Raw genomic sequence first — 16009 nt, forward strand, 5'->3', positions numbered from 1 at the left:
GCGGGGCTGGAACCCACAAAATGTGAGATCATGACTTGAGCCGAAACCAAGAGTCAGACACTTAACTGACTAAACCACCCAGGCACCCCTATTCTTCAAATATTTGATTACTTCCTGTGTGCCAGGCACTGTGCAAGCCACAGAAGATCCTGTGGTGAAGAAAATGAAACCAAAACCAAACAAAAAGAGAGTCTGTTTGGAGACTAATGATGGAGGTATAAATTAATGAAATACATAAATACACATAAATTGTGATGAATACAAGGAAAGAAAAATCTAGGGACCTAAAAGTATATTTATAACGGGGCCTGATGGAGGGCAGATGAAGAGGAAGACAGAGAAGGCAATTCTTAAGAAGTGACATTTAAAATAAATAAGATCTAAAGCATAAGAATCAGATGGGCAAGGGGATAGGGTTAGATAAAGGAAAGAAAAGATTGCTTTATTAATTAGAATTCATTGCAGTTGATACAGGGCAGAAGTTTATTTTCCTTTTTCATAAACTTACGTCAGTATTGGTTGAACCACATGAGCTGAGATCCTTGTTTCCAGGATTTTGTTTCTCCATCTTGTGGTCCATGATGGTGCCCCATCCCCAGCCAACAGTTCACCTAGCAACCACCTGGGAGACACTTCTGAGTACATCCCATTGGCCAGAATTCGGCTGTATGGCAACGTTTCATCGCAAGGAAGGATGGGAAGTGTAGTCTTTATTCGGGCAGCTGTCTGCCAGAGTTCTATTCTTGAAAAACAGAGGGGATAGTGTTGAAAGATGACTGGCAGTCTTCCACAGTCACTTATCACATGAGAATTATAGGCTGGCGTATTCCCCCCCCCCCCCCCCCCCCACTAGAGGCAGCTGGCTCATCGTCCCCTCCACTACCTTTCTTACTTCACTTTCCCCGGAGGGCAGGGGTGGCCTTGCGTCCAGAGAGAGAGGAGTTTAAGACCCAGTGAATGGCCTGCAATGGACTCTTTAGGGAAGGCGCACATTGTAATCTCTCCAGATGGGTAGTCCTTAACTATCGGCCCAGGCATGACTAGACAATTTAGTTAGGAGGTGAAAACTAATCACATATTGTTAGTATTGTTTGTGTCCCTTTAGCACGAACCAGAGCATTTGGCACAGGGCTTACTAATTGCTTGTTAACATGGTTATTGACTCATGGAGAGGAGAAGGTTCAGTGGACCGCCAGGGTAAATGACAAGCAAAAGACACTAAACTTGCGATTACAGATAATAATCTGCGTGCGTCCAAAAATGAGAAAAATCAACCCAGGTTCACACTTTCGAATTGAAATTACCTCCTGTATCACCAGATCCCTCTTTTCGTAGGTGAATTGAAGCTATAATGGTCCAGTTACTCAGCTGCACTTACACGGTGGTTGGTAGCAGAGTAACTTTTTCAACTATTTCTGTTTCTGGAAAGGCTTTGTAGCAAGGCCCTGGTCTCCAGATATGTGATATTGACTAGGTGGAGAAGATAACATTTCAGGCCCGTGTTTAAGTTCACTGCAAGGTTAATGTGAATAATGTGGCTTCTGAAAAATAATGAAACCTAATGAGAGAAGAGAAATCTTTTGCAGTAGATAGGAACTCACTGAGGAAACTTTCAATGGCCGGGAAAAGGAGGAAATCATGTAGGGTAACTGTCCTATGAAACAATCTTCAGATTCTGTTGTTTTTAAGCTTCTTGATAGTTTTTCTTTTCAAATATCTGGTAGCAGAGTGGTAAGGGCATAGCTTCTGGAGCTAGAATGCCTGGCGACCTTGGGAAAGTCACTTACCTGTGGCTCAATTTTCTGATCTGTAAAATGGGAATAATGGTGATGCATGCGTCCTAGAGTTGTTGTGTCTTAAATGAGTTAATATAAAAGAAGTTCTTACAATGCATGGCATAAGGTTGGTGTTAGATTTCATTTTTGTTACAGTTACTAGAAAAGGGTATGTGCAGCATGATAATAAAATGAATACCTCTAAACTCATTCAAATTTGAACCAGAACATTAGAAACACCTTTGCTTTAAGAGTGTCTCCTTCCTATCTCTTGTCTTCCTCTATAGCCTCCCTCTATGCAGCTTATAATGGTAATTTTCTTCTGTAGTAATGGAAAGGAAGAGTGTGTGTTTCATCATATATATTTCTGATTCCTACAAAAGGACTTCAACATATTTACTGTCGTTGAATTGTAGCTTTAAAAAGCTTTGTAAATTGTTATTTGTCAGTTGTCCACCTAGATATATTTAGGGTTCTAATCATTAGCTATGATTCCACAGTCTACAGAAAACACCCCACCATTTATGCCAGTAAATTTCTGTTCCACCCTACTAGGCAGAATTCATATGATTTGGATATTCTAGAAGAGCTTTACAATTATTAAATGTTTGACATAGAGAGAATCAAGTTGGCTTTGGCCCTTTAAAAAAATTTTTCTTAATGTTTTATTTATTGTTTTTGAGAGAGAGAGAGAGAGAGAGACAGAGCTTGGGCAGGGGAGGAGCAGAGAGAGAAGGAGACACAGAATCCAAACTGAACTGTCAGCACAGAGCCCAACATGGGGCTCAAATCCATGAACCATGAGATCATGACCTGAGCCGGTATCAGATGCTTAACTGACTGAGCCACCCAGGCTCCCTGGCTTTAGCCCTTTAAAAACTATCTCAAGGGGCTTGCTTGGTCATGTCTATAGGTATTGATTATAAAATTATCAAAAGCTTCATATGCATATGAGCAAACACTGTCTGAAATGAGGTGTCCATTCCGGGGAGAGTCTGAGAGGGAAAGAGAGAAGGAAGAAGTAAAGGTGTTGTCTGTTAAGAATTTACTTCTTAAAAATTCAGCTGTGAGAGTAGGTCAAAATAAGTGTCTTACAAATTAAACCGGAAAGGACAATTCATTGAACTTTTTAATTTGTTTTCTTCTAGACTTATTTTCATTGGCTTGTTCGGCGACTATATTTTCATTACCAGCAATACATAAAACTTTGTAGGATTAAAAGCAAAATGTTCAAAGACGAGAGTTCCTAACCTACCAGGAAAGAGGTAACGATGTACACATTTACCATAATCCAAGGTAGTTGTGTATGTTGTAAGCAGAAGTACAGTTGGAAAACTTCAGAAGGAGAGACCACGTTGAGCTGGGTAGATCAGCATTTCAAGGAGGGGGTGGTACTTGAGTTGGACGTTGAAAGGTGTATGGAACTCAGATAATTCTATAAGGAGGGAGGGCATTCTCGGTAGAGAAGAAAAGCCCTGCAGAAGGGAAAGCACGGGGTGGAAAGTGGGATTAATGAAGCCTAGTGAGCAATGAGCCTAGTTGAGAGAGGTTCTCTAGGGCCTGGTCAGACCAAGCAGACAAGGGACAATTCCAGAGCTGGGTATTAGATGTTAAAGTGGGGCGGGGTTTTGCAGGATGGTCTGGAAATCAGCAAAACCAAGTCAGAGGCATTGGTGAAACGATTTATTGGAAGAGCCTAAGCAAGAGGTCCTGAGAACTTGAATCAGATTGGTGGCGACAGGAAGGGTCCAATGCAACTAAGTGCAGAAAGGCTCACCCCAGCTGCACCGAGCTGATCTGCAGAGAGAGAATCAGGAGCGGTGGTCACTGGCAGTGTTGTAGGTGGTAAGTAGGTGGGGAAGGAAAGATCCAAGATGATTACAGGTCTAGGAGCCAGCGTTTCTGACTGAATGATGGGTTTTAAGGGGCCAGTTTAGGAGAGGGACAGTGACTTCACATTGTCAGATATTAAAGAATTGTAAATTTTTTTTTAATGTTTATTTTTGAGAGAGAGAGAGACAGAGAATGAGCAGGGGAGAGGCAGAGAGAGAGGGAGACACAGAATCCCAAGCAGGCTCCAGGCTCTGAGCTGTCAGCACAGAGCCCGACACAGGGCTCGAACTCACAATCCACAAGATCATGACCTGAGCCGAAGCCGGACGCTTAACCGATTGAGCCACCCAGGCGCCCCAAGAATTGTAAATGTCTTAAAAGGACAATTTAAAGAAATACAAGTAATATCCCACTATAGTCTTTCCACAATAGAAAATAGTTTGTTGTAAATCCCATAAACATGACTGAGTTTTGTGTTTCTTTCTAATCATATCTATTTATATGTTCACAGTTATATTCATTGTGTATATAGGATTTTATTTCTTTTTGCGTTAGATTATAAACATTCCCACATGGCTGTATTTATTCTTTCAAGTATAATTTTAATGGTTGCATAATTAGAATTTTAGAGGCAGGGGAAGTGTTAGCTGTTTATCATATTAGAGAGTTAATGAGGTTAACATGGTTTTCATGGAATTGCGTATATTTGTTGGTGATGTTTAGAAGTCGAAATTAGGGACTGAAACTTGGAAGCGATATTGGCTCTAGTGATAGATTTGTGAGGCTCTCCTAACTCTAGAGGGAAGAGTTAGGAGAATTTGCCAAGGGAGAGAGTTTGGAGGGAAGAATAAGAACGGTTTATTTATTTGTTCAAGTGAATTAGCCAAGTTCGTTATAATTTATATGTACATTTTTTCTACAGATATCACTGGTACGGTACTTCCTAGAATTAGGTGCCAAGGGTGTATTGATGAATATCAGTGAATATCAGACTTACTACTGGTGGCAACAAGTCAAGGCCAGAAAAGAACCTGAGACATGACCGTATGCCAGTGAGTCATTAGAAGTGTTTTCCAAACTGAGTACTCAAGAACTCTAGCAACATATTCTATGGACTTAAAAGAATAATCTCTCAAAATAGCCATTTGCCAGAATGTGGGCAAGTTGAGCCAGAAAGTGATTTCTCAAATTACCTGTCACCTCAGCCTGAGATAAGTCCATTTAAGTCCTAAGGGGGAAAGTTTCATGCCTCGGGGCTATGTCTCAACTACCTCTTGTTGCCTTCAGTCCAGGATCTCTGAAGCATGGTGAAGGATCAATGGGTCATCCCAGATCACCTTTCAAAGTCCTGGATTCTGACTCCAAGGCCTTTGGAAGCAGAGCAATGTTGTAGGGGTTCTTAGCTCTGTTCACAAGGCACATGGGGTGTAAGTGATCCCAAACAGTGGTTCTCAACTGGGGGCCATTTTGTCCCCCAGAGGACCTTTGGCAATGTCTGAAGACATTTCTTGTTGTCACAACGGGGAATGCCACTGTCCTCTGGAGGGTGAAGGCCAGGAATGTTGCTAAACATTTTGCAATACACAGGACAGTCCCCCACAGCAAGAATTATTTGACCCGAATGTCCACAATATTGAGGTTGAGAAACTTTAATCAAAATAAGAAGAAAAAAAAAATGCCTCTTGTGGGTAGCCCCATTTTAAATTTAGATGATAAGAAAATGTCCCCTGACATTCCGTATGCACTTTGTGACCGCCCCCAGCCCCACTCTGAAGATACACATTCCGCCGTTCTGCTGTCTCCAGGAGGCTGAGTCTGCTTTGTTGTTCGTGTGCAGACCCTGAGGGAAAGAATCTGTTTCTATCTCATGGTCAAGGTACCTTCAGCCGTTCCCACCGCATAAGTCTGAACGTGCAGAAGTGGGACAGGCCCTGCACCCGAGGGAAAGGCGTTTGGTGGCTCAGAATCTCCGTGCTCAACACGGAATTTTCTGTCCTTGTTCTTGCCATACTTGACAGAGTAAAAAAAGAACTGGGATGTTTCTGAAAAGAAGAAATTATGCAATTATTTTTAATTTTCCGAAATTTCATGCCAAGATACATGAAAGGCCAGAAGGAAATGTGCATTAAGTAACAAAGCTAGATTTTCAGCCAGAACCAGAGCTGGGGTTGGAAATGCACTTGGCATTAAGAATTTGAAGACAGTCCTGCTCCTCTCCATGCACCGGGAAAGGCAAGGCCTTCTGTGGGCTGTGCTCAAGTTTTTAGTTACTTTTTTGAGCTCTAGTAGATTTTGTTTGCTTTGATTTATAAATAACATCTGGTACTTGGAAAAATGAAACTACAGTCACCTCAAGATGCCCCTCAATGTAAATAAGACAATTTTAATAGTTTTAGAAAGAGGAAAAGAAGAATTCCTTGTTCGTTCAATATGCCCCCATGCCCTCGATGTGCCTGGACTCCCCCAAATCAGCTCACTTCTTGATGGAACCCGTGTCTCCTTCCCTTGGTTTAATTTATTAATTGTGTTCCAAAATGTTAAATATAAAGATCCACAAAAAGATGAAAACAGCATTACAACTCGTGTGCTATGTGTTAGACCCGGAGAGGCTTTCCCAGAACTCAGTGTATTTTCCCAGTCCCCGTGCCCATCACAACTTACTGCAATTCCTTACTTTATGACGGTCTTCAACACCAGGTGTTGTTAGCCCTGCGAGATCAGGGGTCATGGTATCTTTTTGGTTCAGAACCGTATGCCCAACACCTGCACTACATCAGATCCCTAGTAACACACCAATAAATATTTGTTGAATACACGAACGGGAGCCCAAGTAACACAGCACGCGGTTCGATGCAAAGCAGACACGTAGTTGCTACCCACTAAGTTCAAGAATCACTTCTTCACTCCTGTCTTCGCAGAAACGGTCCTGTGGAGGACTCGTGTGAAACCTTGGCAGAAGTGAGATCTTTGAGTCCTAAATTTTAGGCCACTTACCATTTACGACGTTGAGTACAAAAGGCGGGTTCTCAGCAAAGCATGGCAGATCTCAGAAAGGGCAACTCCTTCCATAAGTCTCTCGGGAGATGCCCTCTGGTTGGTGGAGATGATTTTCTCCCCGCCCAGAGTGAGGTCCTGCCAAGCGGCTGGCCACCCCGAATGGAGGCTTACTGAATTCTGATTGCTCTAACCAAGTCATGGGAAACTCCCGTGTGACTACTTTGTGTGGTTGCAAAATCTGCCTCTAGCCAGTCGCACCAACTGATTCCAACACTTGAATTCCCAGGATAGTTTTCTTCTGTACAACTGGGCTATCTTAGCGTGTTACCTGCACGTTTTACAATAATGACTAGGCACGTAGGTGCCCAGGCTCACTGAAACTCTGTGAGGCTGATCACTCACGAGGACAGTGTATCTGAGGGACTGAGCATGGGTCAGGACGGACCAGCTCCCAGGGCCCAGCGAGGTACCATAAACGTGGTGGGCATCAAAAAATCCGATCTTACTACTAAGGAGCTTATCGATCTCATGAGGCATCGAGAGGGCACACAGATTTAAGTAGTATGTCTCAGCTGCTCCGTATAAATGCTGTTTGCATTTCCTGCCCATCCTGGGATCATCACGTCTGTAATAGTGGTATCTGGTGTTGTGCATTTTGAACAAAGTATTATCATTTTTCTGGTATTTTAATATGTTCTCTGTAATAGGCTACTATATTAATACCTAAATATAAAGCTTTGTAAAAAAAAAAAAAAAATACAAGAACAGGGGAGACAGGAGAGATACCGGTCAGATTGACTAGGTGGTAGGTGGGGAGAGCAGGGGTAGGACGATCCTCAGGTTTCACATGTGGGTGACTGTTGCCTTTTACTGCGGGAATTTCTCGCCTCCCTTTGCCAAATGCACCCCAGTCGCTTCATTGTTACTGGAATGACGAGGCTCTGTCTTCAACCTTATCTCCATCTCGTTAAGCGTCTCCTTTTATCACTCCGGTTTATAGCTTGGCTCAGCACCTCTGCTTTTATTTGTGATTCGTTGGACTGGCCAGCCCTGAAACAATACGCGCAAAACGCTGAACCTTGGGCACGTAAATTGACACGCAACAAGGTCCCAGCCTACGGCTCCAGCACCATCTCTGGCCTCTACCGTCGCATGTCCGTGCCTTTACTCGTGGCATTTCCTTGGCTCGATACGTCTTTCCCTCCCTCTTCTGTCCTGCATCGGTGCTCTGCCCATGTGTACTCTCCTCCTCAAAGTCTCTCTTCTCCGAGTTACGATGTCTTCTCGCCTCCAAAACGGAAGCAGCGTTTACCGCAGCCAGCCCTGAAGGACAGTATGCAGGTGTGAGTTTCTCCGGTAGATGAGCTTCCTTGATGTCGAAGACTGTGCTTGCTTTTTATATTTGTGACTCCACAGCAGTTAGACTCTTAGTGAATAATGACTTGAACTGACTTGAAGGGAGCCCATAAAGGAGGGAGAAAGGGAAGCCACATGAGAATGACAAGGACTTTGGGTAGTAGGAATCTGGGGCAGTGATAAATAGCAGAATGCAGGGGCGCCTGGGTGGCTCAGTCAGTTAAGTGCCCGACTCTTGATTTTGGCTCAGGTCATGATCTCAAGGTTTGTGAGTTTGAGCCCTGCCTAAGGCCCCGCACTGACAGCTTGGAGCCTGCTTGGGTCTCTCTCTCTCTCTCTCTCTCTCTCTCTCTCTCTCTCTCTCTCTCTTTTTCTTCTCTGCTCCTCTCCTGCTTGCACACGCACGGGTGCGCACTCTCTCAAAATAAGTAAATAAACTAAAAAAAAACAAAAAACTACCTAAACAATTAGTAGAATGCCGACTCCAAAAGATTTATGTTTTTGAACATGATTGGTTTTTTTAACTTAAAATGCACCCAATCGTTTGTTAGAATGGCCACGATGAGTTACATCAAATGGAGACTTGTTTCACCTCTGTGAGAAGACAGCCCTGGACATAGATGCATCATGTACACTATTGTTTTACGCCATCATTTAATGTATTCGTTCCTTAAATATCCTTCCAAGGTGGGGGAGGGGTGGATTTTACAGATAAGGGGATAGAGAATGTAGTCACCCAGCAGTTAGGCACTGAATCAAATGCCACAGTCGTGTTACTAAAACACTGTGTTTTAGCTCTGATTATCACAGCACCTGCCGTGTCATGATACGGTCCAGGGCCAGGTCTGCTGATGGAGAGACCCCAATCGTGGCCGTGAGAAGCCCTTGGGAGAGGGTTAATCCAGGGTATTCATGATCAGAAGAACATACCTCTGACCTTATGCTCGTCATCATTATTTGTCCACATCTGTCCCCTCTGTTCCCAAGGGGACCACGTTTCCCCGCTTCTTGTCACTTAGGCCCAGTTCTTACGATAAATCAGCTTCACTTTCTCCTTTCTGGCCCAATCTTTTTTTTATCCAGAGTTTGTATACACATTTGAAATCGAGGGGTTGCTTTTTTGCACATAGTAGCTATTCGATTATTGTTTTTTAATGATTGGAATTTTTATTAGCCTTTGCAATGATTTTTCCCATTTCATGGAACACTTTGTGCCTGTTTTCCTATCCTCGTAGCTCATTTATGGAGGCTGTGCAAGCAAGCTGGATTGCAACATGCTGCCGATCACTCAAGTTCCTGCTGTTCAGTGATGATGTGGTCAATATACTTTAATGACCCCGTGAGGGATGTTTTTTAATGGAATTGCCCTCAGTGTTTAGTTGCTCTTATTTTCCCGGAGGGCCAGTGTGCTCAGAATGTGAATCTGAGCTTTCTGCCCTCTCATCGTGCTTTACATTTCTTTGCCGCCCCCTAAATTTCCTACACCCAATCTGTGTTTTGATCCAGTGAATTCATGTGGCTAGGCATTGGGCACACCAACCATTTCTCCACTGATGGTTTGGGTACGTCATTTCTGTCTACCGCATCATCCTTGCTGGACACCGTGCCCTCTGTCTATATTGTGCGAGTCACAGGGGCCACGAGTGCTGCCCTCCCCGTAATTAAAACCTGCTGTGCTCCCAACACAACAAACCGTGCGTGAGCTTGAGGAGCTGGCTTCGTTAACGCGCTTCACGTCCGTTTCGTTATTTTCGGTTGCTTTTAGTTTTTGCAGTCAGCTCAGCGGGTCTTTGGATATTAATGGCCAGAGCCTTTTTTCAAAGACCTTTTGAACTCTGTCAGCATTTGCTGGGTACGGGGATCCTGAACTTCCCTCAGACTATTGCACATCTACTCTTGTGTACCTTGTATGAAAGCACAGAGTAATGCAAGGCAGAAAGTCGATCACCGGTCTCACAAGTAACATTAATAATTAGCCAGTTTAGGCAAGCATTTGCCATTATTATTTCCATATTGTAAAGTATTGCCAGTCACCGGTCTTTATTGTAAATGCTTACAAATCCAAGAGCCCAGATGGACAAGTCCTCTCCCATCTCCACAGACCACCACCGCCACCAGCCAGTGTCTCATAACCTCCCACCCACCTGCCATGAATCACGGCGGGGGGTGGGGGGGGAGGTGGGGGAACGGAAGGAACCAAAGAAAGGAAACTGTGAGATAGCAAAAACTCAAAGTAAGAAAGCACCCTATGAGAAAGCCTTGAGGGCCTTTCAGAGGCCCAACGAATGTTATAATCTAATGGAAAGATTATAAATAAGTAAACAAGCCAGTTGTTCATGAGACTGGTATATGCTCTAAAGTCCTGAAACAAGATGTGACCAGCATTTTAGAGAGGGTGGTCCGAGGAGACTACATGTCTCTCTGAGGGATTTACATTTAAGTTGAAACCTGAAAGAAACCAGTCAAATAAGCCATATGAGGAGCCAGCGTGGGAGGGTTTCGGGCAAGGGTACCACCAAGTACAGAGGCATTAGAAGACGTGGCCTCTCCCCCCCCCAGCCCCTCCCCCACCCCGGGCCAATTTACGTCGTGGTGACACTGCTGTCCTCAGCTTTCACTACTTGTCTACCAACCCCCAACCCCCAAAGATAGTCATTGGACAGAAGGAGGCCTTTTCCCAGTAGGCCTGAGGGCAGCTGCTCCCACAGTCTCTCTCTGTCAGCCTGCCTGGCATGGGACGATTTTTATCTGGAGTTGACTCTTGAGTGGCAGGCACCTTAAGGATCAAAAGACTAAGGAACCGATCCACAATGAACCTATCTAATCTGGTAACGAAAATGGGCAAAAATCCCCTCTTCCTTCTTTAATTGCATACATATTTGCTTTCTTTGAAGGAGCAGCTGTTCCTAGGGTGGATGGGCCAGTAACGAAGACCGAGGGGTTAGGAGGGATTCCTTATCCCATCTGGCAATTGCACTTTTTGGGGTGCTGATTAGGGGCATATCCTGCAATTGCACTTTTTGGGGTGCTGATTAGGGGCATATCCTGCACTAGGTAAATTTGCTAGGCTTCAGCCTTCTTTCATGAAGTGTGCAGAACCCGATGAGAAACATCCTCAGGCAATCCCCACTGACAGGGCCAAGCTGCAGGCAGGGCACGGAACACGGGTGTTGGGTTCAAGATTAAGGAGCGGATACCAGCCAGCACTGTTGTCCCTCAGGCTATCAGCGAGAAAAGTCACAGCGTCAGAAGCCAAAGGACAGGGAGAGTCTGGCCTCTTATCTACTCTTACTTATAAAGTTAGAAATGATTTTTCAAATGGCACAGGCTTTTATCAATCTGTTATCTGACAGCTCTTCAAGCAGAAAGTGAAATTTTTAATGGTCCTTGAAGATCTTGCAAACGTCAGCGATTCACTGTCTGTATATCTTGTAGATTAAGGGGAACCTGAGACTAATAAATAGGTAAACTCTGGGCAGCATCTGGGGGGAAGTTACAGGGAAGAGGAAAGTGCCTGGTAAAGAATTTCTAATCCCTTGTGGATTTGGGAAGGGGACAGGAACAGAAAAGTTACAATGAGGCCTGGGTCTAGGAGGAGGACCAGACAGATTACATGGTGGTTCAGGGCATGGAGTCAGATTACTTGGGTTCAAATCTCAACTGTACAGTTTGTTACTTGTATGGTCTTGGGAGGCTTATTTAATCTTTCTGAGCATCAGTTTCCTTATCAGGGCAACAAGGACAGTAGTCATCACACTTATTAAAAGTATCAACCTAGGGGCGCTTGGGTGGCTCAGTGGTTAAGCGTCCGACTCTTGATTTCGTCTCAGGTCATGGTCTCATGGTTCATGAGTTCAAGCCCCACGTCGGGCTCCATGCTAACAGTGCGGAGCCTGCTTGCCTGCCTAGGATTCTCTGTCTCCCTCTCTCTTTTCTGCATCCCCGCTCATGGGCACGTGCACACACACACATACATTCTCTTTCTCTCTCTCTCTCTCTCTCTCTCAAAACAAATAAACTTAAAAAAAAAAAAGGCAGTTGGTGCCTGGGTGGCTTAGTCAGTTGAGCATCTGACTCTTGATTTCAGCTCGGGTCATGATCTCTTGGTCATGAGATCTAGCCCCTCTCATCGGGCTGAGCATGGAGTCTGCTTGCGACTCTCTCTCTCTCTCTGCCCCTCCCCTGCTTGTTCTCTCTCTCTCTCTCACTCACTCAAAATAAATAAATATCTTTTTCAAAATTATCAACCTAGATAATTTGCACACTGTGCCTAGCACTGAGCCTGCTCTTATTGGACGGACTTCCTAGAGTTGCTGAGGAATGTGGTTGCTGGCCAGTCTTGCAGTGGCCCTTCCCTGGGAGGACAGGGTCTCTGCGTTTGCTTTTTACGGTATTTAGTCTCTCTCTTATCCGGCGACGTGTGGCCACTAATTAGGGAGCAGTGAGGCGGCCCGGGAAGAAACATTAGATAAAGCAAAGAACAAAGGAATCGTAAAACAGCGGAGCTGCACAAATGATATGTGAAACCGTATTTCTGTTTATTTCTGAAATTAACCCCTTCTCTCTCCCTTCCTCCTCCACCTCCCGGTTGCTCAAGGTTTTACTCTGCATAACCTACACTCCGACCTTTGACCTGAATGGGAGCGCAGTGCTGAAGATCGCAGAGGTGAGTGCCCCACTTCTCCCAGCCCCCACCGGCTGCTCTGCTCGGTTGGTGCATGCGCACAGCTGCCTTACCTCCCAGCCTGCTTAAGCACTGGGCTGGAGCTGCAGCCCGGCAGTGGGGGGAGCCCTTTTCTGATCATTACCATGGGGGAATTCCCACTAAGGAATCAATCTATAGGAAGCGGGCTGTGGGTGCCATCATGCTCGATCGTCATGCTCTGCATGCTTTGGTTTGCTTAACTGGAGGCTTTAAAATGGAAATAACAGTACTGGTTCTCCCACCACTGCCACACCCGGGTATCACACCTAGCACTGCCTTCCCAGTCTGTTTTTCGTAAGGGTAATTGAGAAGCAATTGATTTTAAAAAATGGTTTTTAAGAAACCAGGTACAAAAGTGAGAGACATGTTTACCGATGAAATTCCATCCCCATCCCCCAAGCCCCGATGAACACATTCTGTGACTATCATTGGAAAGCCTTCTCTTTTCCATCTGTGTTGCAGACTGAGTCCTTTGTACCTTCCAGCACTTCCAAGAGTATGTCCAACAGAAATCTTGGCTTCTTGAATGCCTGGCACATGCCTTTGGCTTTTGGAAACGTCAGCATCCCAAAGCTATACTTTAATACACTTAGACTACTTTTCCTACCATTTCTTGAAACGAGTATCTTCAGGATTCATGTGTTTTGACAAGAGTACACATGCAGACCTCAAAGAGGCAATGATATTCTGAATTCTGAAATTATGAAGAAAAAGTTTAACTATCAGTGGGTGTTTTTTGTTTTTTTTTTTTTACAGTAATGATTACCATTTCTTGAGGATACCAAGTTGATATTGAGCACTTTGGACATGGCTTCTTTTTTCTTTTTCTCATTATTGAGGTAATAGACAAACAAAAATTCTACATATGTTAAGTCTACAACTCACTGTTTTGATAGACATACACATTGTGAAAGAACCTACCACAATGCAACTGCATAAAATATCCATCAACTCACATAGTTACCATTATCACGAGTATTATTTATATTGGCCTATACATGTGCTTTTTATGGTACTGTGTGGTATCAAAGAGTGAAAGGAGAAAATTATTTTTGAGCACACTGAACATTTTTATGTATCTATCAAAAGAAAAAGAAGCAATTAGCTGACCTTGCACTACAATATAAATTCCCAAATGTGTATATTTATATAGATAGAACACTTCTCTTTAACATATTTATATGTTTTACTCTATGTAAGTAAAGAAATAGAATATCAGTCGTTTTTTTCAGTTGATTTTTAAGGGACACCTGTGAGTGTTCTTATTATTTTCAAGTTCATTTTTTCGTTGCACATGTGGTGAGAACAGTTAAGATGAAATCTACCTTAACAAATTTCTAAGTGTCTGATGTGGTAATGTTAACTACAGGCTGTATGTTGCTCAGCAGATGTCTAGAACTTACTCATCGTCTTGTGTAACTGAAACTTTATACCCAATGAACTACCCATTCTCCCCTCCCCACAGCCCCTGGCAATTACCAACCTACCCTTTGTTTGTATGAATCTATTTTAAGTACCCCATGTAGGTTCCCTTTTAAAATGACAAATGCTGGGGTGCCTGGGTGGCCCAGTTGGTTAAGCGTCTGAGTCTTGATTTCGGCTCAGGTCATGATCTCAGTTCAAGTTTGAGCCCCACATCAGGCTCTATGCAGACAGTGCAGAATCAATCTCTCTCTCTCTCTCTCTCTCTCTCTTTTTCTCCCTCCTTCCCTCTCACAGTTCATGAGTTCAAGCCCCACACTGGGCTCTGGGCAGACAGTGCTTGGGAGTCTGTCTCTCTCTTTCCCTCTCTCTCCGTCTCTCTCCCTCTGTCTCTGTCTCTCTGCCTTTCCCCAACTCAGGCACTTGTGTGTGTGTGTGTGTGTGTGTGTGTGTGTGTGTGTGTGTGTGTGTGTTTCTCTCTCTCAAAATAAATAAATATACTTAAAAAAATAAAATGACAGTTTCTGATTAGAGCAAGAAATAGTACCGGCATGTAAGAGCCCTGTGTTAGTTAGCCCTTTGCCATGTGAAGGGCAAGAAGGGAGAAGCAGCTTGTCCTGCTGATGGAGCTTGGGGAGGGGGCACAGGTTGTTGCGGGACCCTCAAGAGGGGAGAGGGGCTATCAGGGGTCCCCAAGCTGCTCGCAAGAAGGAGAGTAGACTGCCTTTATCATTCCTCACGGGAACCAGTTTGTGAATGGGAATCTGAAAGATTCAAGATGTCATTCCTGAACAGTGGACACACACACGGCCATGAACCAGCCAGGTTAAGGGTGTTTATGCTGAGGGCATCTAGAAACCAGTGTAAAGATTCAGCAGGCCTTTCCAAATGGAATAACAGGTCAAAACACAGTGGTCTCTACCAAAACCTATACAGGAAAAACAAAACTCTTTGCTTTAAAAAAAAAAAAAATCTCAGCCCAAAAGCAATATAAAGATAAAGGCATTCCAGCTCAGTGGCAAGAAGCCGAGCTCTGGAGTAGCAGTGTTTGGATGTCAATCCCGGCTCTCCCACCTCCCACCCACCTGCCTCGTTGCCTTGGCTACCTCCCTGGACCCGGTGTTTGTTCCCTGTGAAAGCAGTGCACATGGCAGTACCTGCCTCGTGGTGTGGGTGTGCCCTTTAGGCAAGGAAGATAGAATCCACGTAAGAAGCTGTTCGCGCAGGTCCAGCCACACAGGACATGCCGTGGCCCTTAGGGAGCTGCAGGTTGATGATGATGGCCAAGTGCCACTGAATCATGCTGGCCCGGCCAGGACCCTGAAAGGATGGAGCATCGATCGGGCCAGCCTCCTGTGACAACAGTAACTAGTTTGCTTCCTCTTCCATGTCCTCTGCGATCCCGTTGCTGGGGGGGAGTCCCCCACCTGGCACAACAGCAGCGTGAGGGTAGCAAAGTAGGCTTCAGCCCATCACAGAAAAGTGTGTCGCTTCCCACGCTGGCTCGGACTTTATAGCTCACGATCAAGGCTTGAGCCTACATTCCTTTGAAGGAAGGGCTTGGTGGAGATCTTAAAAATAAACTTTCCATTCTGAATTTGACGGCGGGTGCCTTCCCTCACGGTGTTCAGGCCCCCAGATGACATTTTAGGTCCCGCCTCTCCCACAGACCCACAAGCGGATTCTTCCACCGCCCCGTTCCCAGCAGGACATGGTTGACCCTGCCAGTGCCTCACTAGATCTGCCACTCTGCGCTGGGGACTGGACACGTTGGAACGTCCTCCGGCATAGCAGGGGTATGGAGGCTGCTTTGTAACAGCCACGAGAGTCGCCATTTCGAAGCGCTTTTGATAAATGGCAGCGTGCAGAATTGCTAGTATAGACCTGACATAGACATCAGCTTCCAGAGAGTGGGAATCCA

General features: G+C 44.7%; 1 protein-coding gene across 1 annotated transcript in view; it reads left to right on the forward strand.

Annotated features, from left to right (window-relative positions):
* The window catches only part of ARFGEF3 (ARFGEF family member 3), a 134078-nt gene that overhangs the window by 54038 nt on the left and 64031 nt on the right, over nucleotides 1-16009 (forward strand). Inside the window, exon 5 of the mRNA XM_049654664.1 lies at nucleotides 12559-12627. Within this exon, the coding sequence (XP_049510621.1) occupies nucleotides 12559-12627 (69 nt within the window). The remainder of the gene's footprint in view (nucleotides 1-12558; nucleotides 12628-16009) is intronic.

The sequence above is a fragment of the Panthera uncia genome (assembly GCF_023721935.1).
Source record: "Panthera uncia isolate 11264 chromosome B2 unlocalized genomic scaffold, Puncia_PCG_1.0 HiC_scaffold_24, whole genome shotgun sequence".
Lineage (NCBI taxonomy): Eukaryota > Metazoa > Chordata > Mammalia > Carnivora > Felidae > Panthera > Panthera uncia.